General features: G+C 40.8%; 1 protein-coding gene across 1 annotated transcript in view; it reads left to right on the forward strand.

The window, feature by feature from the left end:
• LOC131900067 (protocadherin-3-like) overlaps positions 1-11,969 on the forward strand; it is a 31,754-nt gene extending 19,785 nt beyond the window's left edge. Inside the window, exon 3 of the mRNA XM_059251489.1 lies at positions 10,905-11,969. Within this exon, the coding sequence (XP_059107472.1) occupies positions 10,905-11,969 (1,065 nt within the window). The remainder of the gene's footprint in view (positions 1-10,904) is intronic.
• Positions 11,970-12,916: the final 947 nt, after the last annotated feature.

Consider the following 12,916-nt stretch of genomic DNA (forward strand, 5'->3'; position numbering starts at 1 on the left):
ATCCTTTTCAAACTTGTCTAAAAATTCCAACTTAATATTGCAAAGAAAGCCAGATGAAAAATATAAGAAAACTACAGAACAATATTTCTTATGAAAACAGACTCGATAAGTTATTAGCAAACTGTGTTTGACATATTAAAGTAAAAAGAAGTGTTTTTGGGAAAAGGTTCTCTAAAATATATAAAGATATATGTGTATATATTATGTGTATATATGTATACATGCATATACATGTATATATTATGATACAAAAGGTGATTTATCAGATTGGGTTAAATGATGGGGCTGAGTAGTTCAACAATATCTATCTACATGGTAAAGATGTAAAAAACTCAGCAATTGCTCAGTCTGTAAGACTGAATATCTCAGTATGGGGTGTTGAAAGCCAGGAAGTACCCTAAAGTGTCAATGGTAGTGAGTTCACATTGGAAGGTCAAAGAAGCTGGAATGTTTTATCAGCCAATGATGTAGCAGCAGTGATAGAGGTGCTCATTCAGGAAGAAGCAAAGGAAAGCACGTGTACACTGTATTTGTCTTGTATTCCCGTATATCTGGGTATTCCATTGAAAAGTGATGCCTATTTTGCAGACAGACTCCCCTGTCCCCCACAGTTAATCTTCTCTAGAAACACAGAGACACAAATCTGGGTGTTACTCTAAATACCAATAAGCTGACAATCAAAATCAGCCATCACAGAGTAGATATCATGATCAGCTAAGATTTATTTTTGAAAAGCAAGAATGAGCCATAAGAAAGTTAATTAGTATACTATATTCTGCTGATAAAATGAAAACTATGATTCTTTCACTTGATATAGAAAAGGCTCATTTGACAAAGTCCAACAGCTTTATTGATTAAGAAAAAGGAATTCGAACCATCCATATTTGGAAAACTCACAGACACAAACATTCAGTAGTGTATAAATGTAAGTTACTGCTAAGATCAGTAAAGATGCCCATTTTGTCAGTTCTGTTCAATGTAGTATTAGGTGTCCTAGCTAGAGCAACTGGGCAAGAAAAATAAATTAAAGAAATAATAGTTTATATCTGTACATGCAAGAGACAGAATCTATTTACTTATTTAATGTGTGTATGTGCACAAGTACAAGTGTGTCTGTGTTAGTGTATGTGCACAAATGTATGCAAAGATGCCATATAAGGCCACAAAGGACATAAAATCCCTTGGAGTTGGAGTTATAGGCAAGCCAATATTGCACCAATGGGTACATCTTTCCAATATCGTTGAATACAAGTCACTATCTTTGTAAATTATTGGTAAGTTATCTACTACAGCAACCTCCATTGAACTTTCTTATATTTTCTCACAGTTTTACAAAATTTTATTTCTCAGAGATATTTTCTCATATAATGTAAGTCATACATTGAAATGGGAAGACAGATCACATTGCCTTTCTCTCTCTTTTTTTTTATAGAATTTTTATTTTTATTTATTTTTGGTGTTTTTTTTTATTTTTATTTTGCAATGCAATTCAGTTCTACATATCAGCCATGATTCCCTTGTTCTCCCCCCTCTGGCCCCCCTCACGTTCCCCCCAGCCCACCTCCCATTCCCACCTCCTCCAGGGCAAAGCCTCCCCCGAGGACTGAGATCAACCTGGTAGACTCAGTCCAGGTAGGTCCAGTCCCCACCTCCCAGGCCGAGCCAAGCGATCCTGCATAGGCCCCAGGTTTCAAACAGCCAACTCATGCAATGAGCACAGGACCCGGTCCCACTGCCTGGATGCCTCCCAAACAGATCAAGCCAATCAACTGTCTCACCCATTCAGAGGGCCTGATCCAGTTGGTGACCCCTCAGCCATTGGTTCATAGTTCATGTGTTTCCATTCGTTTGGCTATTTGTCCCTGTGCTTTATCCAACCTTGGTCTCCACAATTCTCGCTAATACAAACCCTCCTCATTCTCGCTAATTGGACTCCCAGAGATCCACCCGGGGCCTAGTCATGGATCTCTGCATCCAGATCCCTCAGTAGTTGGATGAGGTTTCTAGCACGACAATTAGGGTGTTTGGTCATCCCATCACCTGAGTAGGTCAGTTCGGGCTGTCTCTCGACCATTGCCAGCAGTCTGTTTTGAGAGTATCTTTGTGGATTTCTGTGGGCCTCTCTAGCACTTTGCTTCTTCCTATTCTCATGTGGTCTTCATTTACCATGGTCTCCTATTTCTTTTTTTTTTTTTTTTTTTTTTTTTGGTTTTTCGAGACAGGGTTTCTCTGTGTAGCTTTGCGCCTTTCCTGGAACTCACTTGGTAGCCCAGGCTGGCCTCGAACTCACAGAGATCCGCCTGGCTCTGCCTCCCGAGTGCTGGGATTAAAGGCGTGCGCCACCACCGCCCGGCGGTCTCCTATTTCTTGTTCTCCCTCTCTGTTGTTGATCCAGCTGGGATCTCCCGCTCCCCCAAGCTCTCTTTCCCTCGACCCTTGCCCTTCACTACCCCCACTCATGTCCAGGCTGTTCATGTAGATCTCATTCCATTTCTCTGTCATTGGGTGATCCCCGTGTTTTCTTGGGGTCCTGTTTTCCAGGTAGCCTCCCTGGTGATGTGAGTAGCAGTTCAGTCATCCTTGTTCCACATCTAGTATCCTGCTATGAGTGAGTACATACCATGTTTGTCTTTCTGAGTCTGGGTTACCTTACTCAGGATGATTTTCTCTAGATCCATCCATTTGCCTGCAAACTTCATGATGAGGTTGTGTTATTGTACAGGATTCTTTTGGCTATCCTGGGTTTTTTTGTCTTTCCATATGAAGTTGAGTATTATTCTTTCCAGGTCTGTGAAGAATTGTGTTGGTATTTTGATGAGGATTGCATTGAATCTGTAGATTGCTTTTGGTAAGATTGCCTTTTTTACTATGTTAGTCCTGCCTATCAATGAACATGGGAGATCTTTCCATTTTCTGACATCTTCAATTTCTTTTTTCAGGGACTTAAAGTTCTTGTCATATAGGTCCTTCACTTGCTTGGTTAGTGTTACCCCAAGGTATTTTATGTCATTTGTGGCTATAGTAAAGGGTGATGTATCTCTGATTTCCTTCTCCGTTTCTTTGTCTATTGTATATAGGAGGGCTACTGATTTTTTGAGTTGATCTTGTATCCTGCTATGTTGCTGAAGGTGTTTATAAGCTGTATCAGTTCCTTGGTGAATCTTTGGGGTCGCTCAAGTATACTATGATGTCATCTGCAAATAGGGAAAGCTTGACTTCTTCCTTTCCAATTTGTATCCCCTTAATCTCCTTATGTTGTCTTATTGCTCTGGCTAGAACTTCAAGTACTATATTGAATAAGTATGGGGAGAGCGGACAGCCTTGCCTCGTTCCTGATTTTAGTGGAATTGCTTTGAGTTTCTCTCCATTTAATTTGATGTTGGCTGTTGGCTTGTGTAAATTGCCTTTATTATGTTTAGGTATGTTCCCTGTATTCCTGATCGCTCCAAGACCTTTATCATGAAGGGGTGTTGGATTTTGTCAAATGCCTTTTCTGCATCTAGTGAGATGATCATGTTTTTTTTTTCTTTGAGTTTGTTTATATGGTGTATTACATTGACAGACTTTTGTATGTTGAACCACCCTTGCATCCCTGGAATGAAGCCTACTTATTCATGGAGGATAATTGTTTTGATGTGTTCTTGGAGTCTGTTTGCCAGTATTTTATTGAGTATTTTTGCATCAATGTTCATGAGGGAAATCGGTCTGTAGTTCTCTTTCTTTGTTGTATCCTTGTTTGGTTTAGGAATCAGGGTAATTGTAGCCTCATAGAAGGAATTTGGTAATGTTCCTTCTGTTTCTATTGTGTGGAACAATTTAGAGAGTGTTGGTATTAACTCTTCTTTGAAGATCTGGTAGAATTCTGCACTGAAACCATCTGGGCCTGGGCTTTTTTTGGTTGGGAGACTTTTAATGACTGTTTCTATTTCGTTAGGGGTTATTGGACTATTTAAATAGTTTATCTGGTCTTGATTTAACTTAGGTATGTGGTACCTATCCAGAAAGTTATCCATTTCTTTTAGGTTTTCCAGTTTTGTGGAATAGAGGTTTTTGAAGTATGACCTGATGATTCTCTGGATTTCCTCAATGTCTGTTGTTATGTCCCCCTTTTCATTTCTGATTTTGTTGATTTGGATACTCTCTCTCTGTCTTTTGGTTAGTTTGGATAAGGGCTTGTCTATCTTGTTGATTTTCTCAAAGAACCAACTCTTTGTTTCATTAATTTTTTGTATTGTTCTCTTTGTTTCTATTTTATTGATTTCAGCTCTCACTTTTATAATTTCCTGGCGTCTATTTTTCCTGGGAGACTTTGCTTCTTCTTGTTCTAGAGCTTTCAGGTGTGCTGTTAAGTCACTAGTGTGAGATTTCTCCAACTTCTTTATGTGGGCATTTAGTGCTATGAATTTCCCTCTTAGTACTGCTTTCATAGTGTCCCATAGGTTTGGATATGTGGTGTCTTCATTTTCGTTGATCTCTAGGAAGTCTTTAATTTCTTTCTTTATTTCTTCCTTAACCCATTGGTGATTCAGTTGGGTATTATTCAGTTTCCATGAGATTGTAGGTTTTCTGTAGTTTTTGTTGTTGAAATCCAACTTTAGACCATGGTGGTCTGATAGAACACAGGAGGTTATTCCAATTGTTTTGTATCTGTTTAGATTTGTTTTGTGGCCAAGTATATGGTCGATTTTAGAGAAGGTTCCATGGGGTGCTGAGAAGAAGGTATATTGTTTTTTGTTAGGATGGACTGTTCTATAGATATTGATTAAGTCCATTTGAGTCATGACATCAATTAAGTCCTTTATTTCTCTGTTAAGTTTCGGTTTGGGAGATCTGTCCAGTGGTGAAAGTGGGGTGTTGAGGTCTCCCACTATTAATGTGTGGGGTTTTATATGTGATTTAAGCTTTAGTAATGTTTCTTTTACATATGTGGGTGCCCTTGTGTTTGGGGCATAAATGTTCAGAATTGAGACTTCATCTTGGTGGATTTTTCCTGTGATGAGTATGGAATGCCCTTCTTGATCTCTTTTGATTGATTTTAGTTTGAAGTCTATTTTGCTGGATATCAGGATGGCTACCCCACTTGTTTCTTAAGACTGTTTGATTGGAAAGTCTTTTCCCAGCCTTTTATTTTTAGGTAGTGTCTCTCTTTGAATTTGAGATGTGTTCCTTGTATGCAGCAGAAAGATGGGTCCTGCTTTCGTATCCATTCTGTAAGCCTATTTTTTTTAGGTGAATTAAGTCCATTGATATTGAGGGATATTAATGACCAGTGATTGTTCATTCCTGTTATTTTTTGGTGGTGATGTGTGTGTACTTCTCTTCATTGGGGTTTACTGCTGTGGCTTTATCTATTGCCTGTGTTTTAGAGGGTGTATCTGACTTCCTTAGGTTGGAATTTTCTTTCTAGTGCTTTCTGTAGGGCTGGGTTTGTGGATAAGTATTGTTTAAATCTGGCTTTGTCATGGAATGTCTTGTTCACTCCATCTATGATGATTGAAAGTTTTGCTGGGTATATTAGTCTAGGCTGGCATCCATGGTCTCTTAGTGTCTGCATTACATCTGTCCAGGACCTTCTGGCTTTCAAAGTCTCCATTGAGAAATCGTGTGTTATTCTGATAGGTTTGCCTTTATAAGTCACTTGGCCTTTTTCCTTTGCTGCTCTTAATATTCTTTCTTTATTTTGTACGTTTAGTTGTTTAATTATTATGTGGCAAGGGGACTTTTTTGGGGGTCTAGTCTGTTTGGTGTTCTATAGGCTTCTTGTATCTTCATAGGCATTTCCTACTTTAAGTTGGGAAAGTTTTCTTCTATGATCTTGTTGAATATATTTTCTGTGCCCTTGAGTTGGTATTCTTCTCCTTCTTCTACCCCTATTATTTGTAGGTTTGGTCTTTTCATGGTGTCCCAAATTTCTTGGACATTTTGGTTCATGACTTTGTTGGCTTTAGTGTTTTCTTTGACTGATGAATCTATTTCTTCTACTGTATCTTCAACACCAGAGATCCTCTCTTCCATCTCTTGCATTCTGTTGATTATACTTGTATCTGAAGTTCCCGATCGTTTACTCAGATTTTCTATTTCCAGCATTCCCTCTGTTTGTGTCTTCTTCATTTTTTCTATTTCCCTTTTCAGGTCTTGGACTGTTTCCTTCATTTGTTTCATTGATTTTTCTTGATTTTCTTTCAGTACTTTATTGTTTTCTTCCAGGACTTTATTGATTTCTTCTAATTTATTTGCCCTTTCCTCTAGTTGTTTATAGCATTCTTCTCATTTTTTTGTCTTTTCCTCTACACAAGCCTCTAGCTTCTTCGTGATGTCATTCATAAGGCTGTTTTCTTCTGCTTCTTTCAATTTCTGATGTCCAGGTCTAGGTGTTGGAGGAGGGCTAGGTCCTGGTGATGCTGTATTGCTATTCATTTTGTTGTATGTGTTTCTGCCTTGACGTCTGCCCATCTCCTTGTGGTTCGTTCTTGGTCTTATCCGCACACACTTGGTTCAGACAGAGCTGACAGATTCAGAAAGTCTCTCTCTCTTGTCTAGATGGGAACTTTCTTGTCCAAATTGGAAGTCTGGGGCAGGATGGGAGCTCTTGTCCAGAAGGGAAGTCCGGGGCAGGATGGGAGTTCCTCTCTCTCTCTCTCTCTCTCTCTCTCTCTGTGTGTGTGTGTGTGTGCTCCAGAAGGGAAGTCTGGGGCAAGATGGGAGCTGGGGCCTGGCCTCTAAGTCTCAGGAAGTGGCTGCGATCTGGGCGGATGGGCGCGGGGGCAGGGCGTGGAGATTGCAGGGTCTGCCAGGGTTCTTGGAGAAGGGGATCCTTTCTGGTGGGGCTAGAAGGGAACCTGCCCGGTGGCCAGAACCTGGGGCCAAGTTGGGCAGGTCTTCCCTGGAGTGGCTGGTGCCCAGGGATGGGGTCCAGGCCCAGCTAGGGCACTCACTTGTGCTCCAGAAGGGAAGTCCGGGGTAAGATGGGAGCTGGGGGCTGGCCTCTAAGTCTCAGGAAGAGGCTGGGGGCTCCGGCGGATGGGCATGGGGGCAGGGTGTGGAGATTGCAGGGTCTGCTGGGGGTCTTGGAGAAGGGGATCCTTCCCGGTGGGGCTAGAAGGGAACCTGCCCGGTGGCCAGAACCTGGGGCCAAGTTGGGCAGGTCTTCCCCGGAGTGGCTGGTGCCCAGGGATTTTTTATTACTTCTTTTACTTTGTGATTATAATATAATTACACAATTTTCCTTTTCCCCTTCCACCATCCAAACCTACCTATATACTCTTCATTGCTCTCTTTCAAATCATGGAATTTTTTTTATTAATTGTTGTTACAAGCATACACACACATACACACATATATGTATATAGGTATTTATGTGTGTATATATATATATTTCTAAATACAGCATTATTCAGACTGAGAATGTTTGCAAAGATTTTCTTCCATTCTGTATGCTGTCTCTTCACTTTTAGGACAGAAGTTTTTATTGTTGCTGTCGTTTTCCTTTTAATGAGGAAAGAGTTTGTTCTATTTACAATTCCAGGTGTTCTAGTTTGTTTAATTTCATGAAGTCCCACTTGATCATTGGTTCTGTTTCCTGGGCAACTGGAATCCTTTTCAGAAAGTTCTTACCCAAGCCTGTATTACGAAGTGTACTCTATACTCTTTCTTTTGGAAGTTTCAGACTGTTGTTCATAAATTTTAGAACTTTGATCCATTTAAAATTTATTTGTATGCAGGGTAAGAGAGGAGGATCAAATTTCAACCTTTTATGCACAGACATCCAGGTTTCCCAACACCATTTGTTAAAGATGTTATATTTTCTCCAATGTGTATTTCTGTCATCTTTGTGAAAAGATTGGGTGGCTGTAAGTGTGTAGACTTATATTTGGGTCCTTGATTCTATTCCACTCATCAATTTGTCATTTTGAGACAGTACAATGCCGTTTATATTACTGTGGTTCTGTAGTATAACTTTAAATTAGAAGAATTAATAACTCCAACAGTGGTTTTTTTTTTTTTGGTGGTGTTGTTTTTGTTGATCAGGATCATATTGGCTATCTGGATCTTTTGTGCTTCATATGAATTTTAAAATTCTTTTTTTTTTTTTTTTTGGTTTTTTGAGACAGGGTTTCTCTGTGTAGCTTTGCGCCTTTCCTGGAACTCACTTGGTAGCCCAAGCTGGCCTCGAACTCACAGAGATCCGCCTGGCTCTGCCTCCCAAGTGCTGGGATTAAAGGCGTGCGCCACCACCGCCCGGCTGAATTTTAAAATTCTTGTTTGCTTTATTTTGTTATTTTAATTCATGTGAAGGACTGCATTGACATTCTTTTCAGGGTTGTTATTTGTCTTATTTCCCACCAGACTTGATGGTAAGACCCTATTACTGAATGTAGCACATTGTTTGGACATAGAATATAAAGAAATCAAGTTGGTATTAACCGGGAAGCTTTCTCCATGTGGGCTAGATTTCACAGGCTTGAAAGTTTCTACTCGGGCTGCCGGAAGAATTAAAAAAAGCATCAGCAGTCTTATAGAGCTGAGAACCCTATGAATGACAAAAATGACAAACAGCAAGATATGCTCATGGGTGCAATCATGGCACAGGTGTTATGAGATTAACCAACCACTGTCTGCTCATATTTAGGGACCACTTCATAAGAGGAAACTTAAGCCTGGTACTGTGACCTGGCCAAGATCCTGATTGGGGAGATCATAGGACCCAGGGGTAAATCTACTATTATCATCCTGCTAAATGGACATGGTATCAAACTAAGCTCTAATTCATATCTCTTTACTCATAGATTAGTACAGCTCTCAGACCTCATCAGAAAAATTTCTTTGTACAGTAGACTGTGGTAAATACAGAGACTTACAACTGATTTTAGTGGAAACTAAGTGTCAGTGGAGTGCTTAGTCACAAAGTGAACATCTCTATCCCTCCCAAGGCTTAGGTTCCATCACATAAGAGCAAGAGGAGAGATTGTAAGTGCCAAAAGTTAAGGATGGTTTGGAGTACAATGGTGTCTTCTGGATATGACAAGCCACCTGTTCTCACGAACTTATAGCAGTTATTGTTGCCTGCATAAGAAATTTATAAGATAAAACCAGGCAATATTCCAGCATGAAAGTGGGGAGAGAGGCTCTTAAGACCCCATCCAAGCAGAGGAGTTGCTGACTGCTGATGACTTCTAGTGAAAGGACAGTCAGTTTTCTTCAAGTGTGTGGTCCTTGGTAGATCAACAACAATCCAGTGTATAAGCATGTAGGAATTGTAAAACTGACTTGGCATGTTATTTAAAAGATAAGAGGAGACAACAACGTTGGGGGGGTGGATATATGAGTAGTTATGTAGAGGAGTGGGGGGTCATTATTATCAAATAAATTCTATGAAATTCTTAAAGAATTAATAAAAACATTATATTTATAAAACTTCTCTTGTTGAGTAAGAAGGTAGAAAAATATTCTTTTGTTGACAAGCCCTACCACTATTGATAGTAGAATGTATCTCTAATCATTATACCATAAGTAAGGACAGAAAAGTATCAGACCATAATTTAGGAATAAAGCTGTTAGAATCAAATTTGTAAAAGAAATTTGCAGAAATTGGGATATATTTTTATAGGGCATACACATTCAATTGCAAGAGGAATATGACCTGAGGTTCTAATATACCTGATGGTAACCATAGTTAACATTACTGGTGGTTGCCATTAGCTTCCTTGGGTTGTAGTTTTCCTTCTAGTACTTTATGTAGGGCTGGATTTATGCATATGTAGTGTTTAAGTCTGGTTTAGGCATGAAATACCTTGTTTTCTCTGTCTATAGTGGATTGGAAACTTTGTTGGGCATAGAAGTCTGGGCTGGCATGTGTGGTTTCTTCGTATCTGCAGAACATCTGTCCAGGACCTCCTAACATTCAGAGTTTCCATTGAGAAGTCAGGTGTAATTCTGATAGTTCTGCCTTTATATGTTACTTGACCTTTTTCCTTTGCTGCTCTTAATATTCTTTCTTTATTCTGTATGTTTAGTGTTTTGACTATTATGTGACTAAGGGACTCTTTTTTGTGGTCCAGTCTATTTAGTGTTCTGTATGCTTCTTGTATCTGCATAGGCATGTCTTTCTTTAGGTTGGGAAAGTTTTCCTCTATAATTTTGATGAGTATATTTTTAGTGCCTTTGAGCTGGAATTCTTCTCCTTCTATTCCTATTATTCTTAGGTTTGGTCTTTTTTATGGTGTCCCAGATTTCCTGGATGATTTGTGATAGAAATTGGCTGGGTCGGGCGGTGGTGGCGCATGCCTTTAATCCCAGCACTCGGGAGGCAGAGCCAGGCGGATCTCTGTGAGTTCGAGGCCAGCTTGGGCTACCAAGTGAGTTCCAGGAAAGGCGCAAAGCTACACAGAGAAACCCTGTCTCGAAAAATCAAAAAAAAAAAAAAAAAGAAAAGAAAAGAAAGAAATTGGCTGGATTTGTCATTTTCTTTGACTGATGAGTCTGTTTCTTCTATTGTATCCTCATCACCTGAGATTCTCTCTTCCATTTCTTGTATTCTCTTGGTTATGCTTGCCTCTATGGTTTCTGTTCGTTTACTCAGATTTTCCTTTTCCTGAATTCCCTCAGTTTGTGTTTTCTTTAATGCTTCTATTTAAATTTTCAGGTCATGAACTGCTTCCTTCACCCGTCTGATTGTTTTTTCTTGGGTTTCTTGACTTTCTTTAAGAGATTTCTTGATTTCCTCCAATTTTTTGTTTGTCTTTTCCTCCATTTCTTTAAGGAAATTTTTTCATTTCCTCATTTAGGGCTTCTATCATCTTCATAAAATTGTTTTTAAGGTCATTTTCTTCTGGATCATCTGCTTTGGGATGCTCAGGTCTTGCTGCTGTAGGATCACTAGGTTCTGATGTTGCCATATTTCTGAGAACAGCCCTCTCAATGCCTTAAGTGTAACGGTCTCTGCCAGGGATTTGGATGCTGGGATGAATGGGAATGTAGCCTACTCTCTGTTTCAAGGTGGCGGAGTTTCTCAACCATTTTTAGTCGATGAGGTCACAGGAGATATTCGTCTGAGTGATGAGTTGGATTTTGAAGTAACTAACTACTATAACATAGAAATCACAGCCACAGATGGCGGTGGCTTTTCAGGGAAATGCACTGTGTCTGTACAGGTGTTGGATGTGAATGACAACGCCCCAGAGCTGACTATCAGAAAGCTCACAATTCCTATTCTAGAAAACTCCCCAGAGACTGTAGTTGCTGTTTTCAGTGTTTCTGATTCAGATTCCGGGGACAATGGAAGGATGGTGTGTGCTATTCTGAATGATCTCCCGTTTCTCTTAAAACCCACTTTCACGAACTATTACACTTTAATGACAGAGGGGCCACTAGACAGAGAGAGCAGAGCTAAGTACAACATCACCATCACAGTCACTGACATGGGCACACCCAGGCTCACAACACAGCAAACCATAACAGTTCAGGTGTCCGATGTCAACGACAACGCCCCCTTCTTCACACAAACCTCCTACACCCTGTTTGTCCAAGAGAACAACAGCTCCGCCCTGCACATAGGCACCATCAGCGCCACAGACTCAGACTCAGGCTCCAATGCCCACATCACCTACTCTCTGCTGCCCACCCACAACCCGCAGCTGGCCCTCTCCTCACTCATCTCCATCAACGCCGAAAATGGGCAGCTGTTCGCGCTCAGGGCGCTAGACTATGAGGACCTGCAAACCTTAGAGTTCCACGTGGGCGCCACAGACCAAGGATCGCCTGCTCTCAGCAGCCAGGCACTGGTAAGAGTGCTGGTGCTGGATGCCAACGACAATACGCCCTTCTTGCTCTACCCGCTGCAGAACTCCTCTGCACCCTGCACAGAGCTGCTGCCCAGGGCGGCAGAGCCAGGCTACCTGGTCACCAAGGTGGTGGCAGTGGACCACGACGCTGGACAGAATGCCTGGCTGTCATTCCATATTTCTCTTTAGGTTGTTTAATGTGTTCTTACACTGCCGTCTACCCATTTCTTCCTTTAATCCAAACAGGTGTGGCTCCAGCTCACTCTTCTTCCAGGTCCAGGTGGGGCCTCTGGCTCCTGTGGTATAGCATGAATCTTAAATAGTCTTATTAATGAAAACAAACCCAGAGCCAGGTATTGGGGTGAACACTGAAATATCAGAGAAGCAGAACAAGCCACAGCCACCTCACCTTGCCAATTCCTCAGCTGATCCTGTTTCCTCAGACTGGATGCCTCTCAGCTGAACTGTGCTGCTCAAAAGCCTAAAAGCTTAACCAGCTCTAGTTCCTCGTCCTCACGCCTTAAATACCTCTCTGCTTCCTGCCATCACTTCCTGGGATTAAAGGCTCTTATTGCCACACCTAGCTGTTTCCAGTGTGGCTTTGAACTCACAGAGATCCAGAGGGATCTCTGCCTCTGGAATGGTAGGATTAAAGGCATGTGGGCCACCATTTTCTGGCCTCTGTATCTAGTGGCTGTTCTGTTCTCTGACCCCAGATAAGTTTATTAGGGTGCACAATATTTTGGGGAACACAATATAACCACACTGTGGTGGTTCTTCTTCCCAGTTGGATCAGGAGAGGGCTTATTGCTCTGGTGGTCACTGTTCCCAATCAGTGCAGGGTGGGTGTATGGATCCTGTGGTCACTGTTCACATTACTATCTTTTTCACTTGAAACTATATGAGAAATTTTGTGTCTTTATCCCTATACATACAAGTGGTTACTATTGTTCTTGTTCTTACATCCATTTAACTGTCATAATGGGTACACAACTGATATGTATGTCAATTCATCACATAATACACCTGAAACTCATACAATATATACTAATTTCAAAAGTGACAATTTTGGAGTTAGAGAGATGGTTCAACTGTAAAGAGCACTTGCTACATTTTCAGAAAACCAGAGTTTGGGT

Source organism: Peromyscus eremicus, chromosome X (assembly GCF_949786415.1).
Source record: "Peromyscus eremicus chromosome X, PerEre_H2_v1, whole genome shotgun sequence".
Classification (NCBI taxonomy): Eukaryota; Metazoa; Chordata; class Mammalia; order Rodentia; family Cricetidae; genus Peromyscus; species Peromyscus eremicus.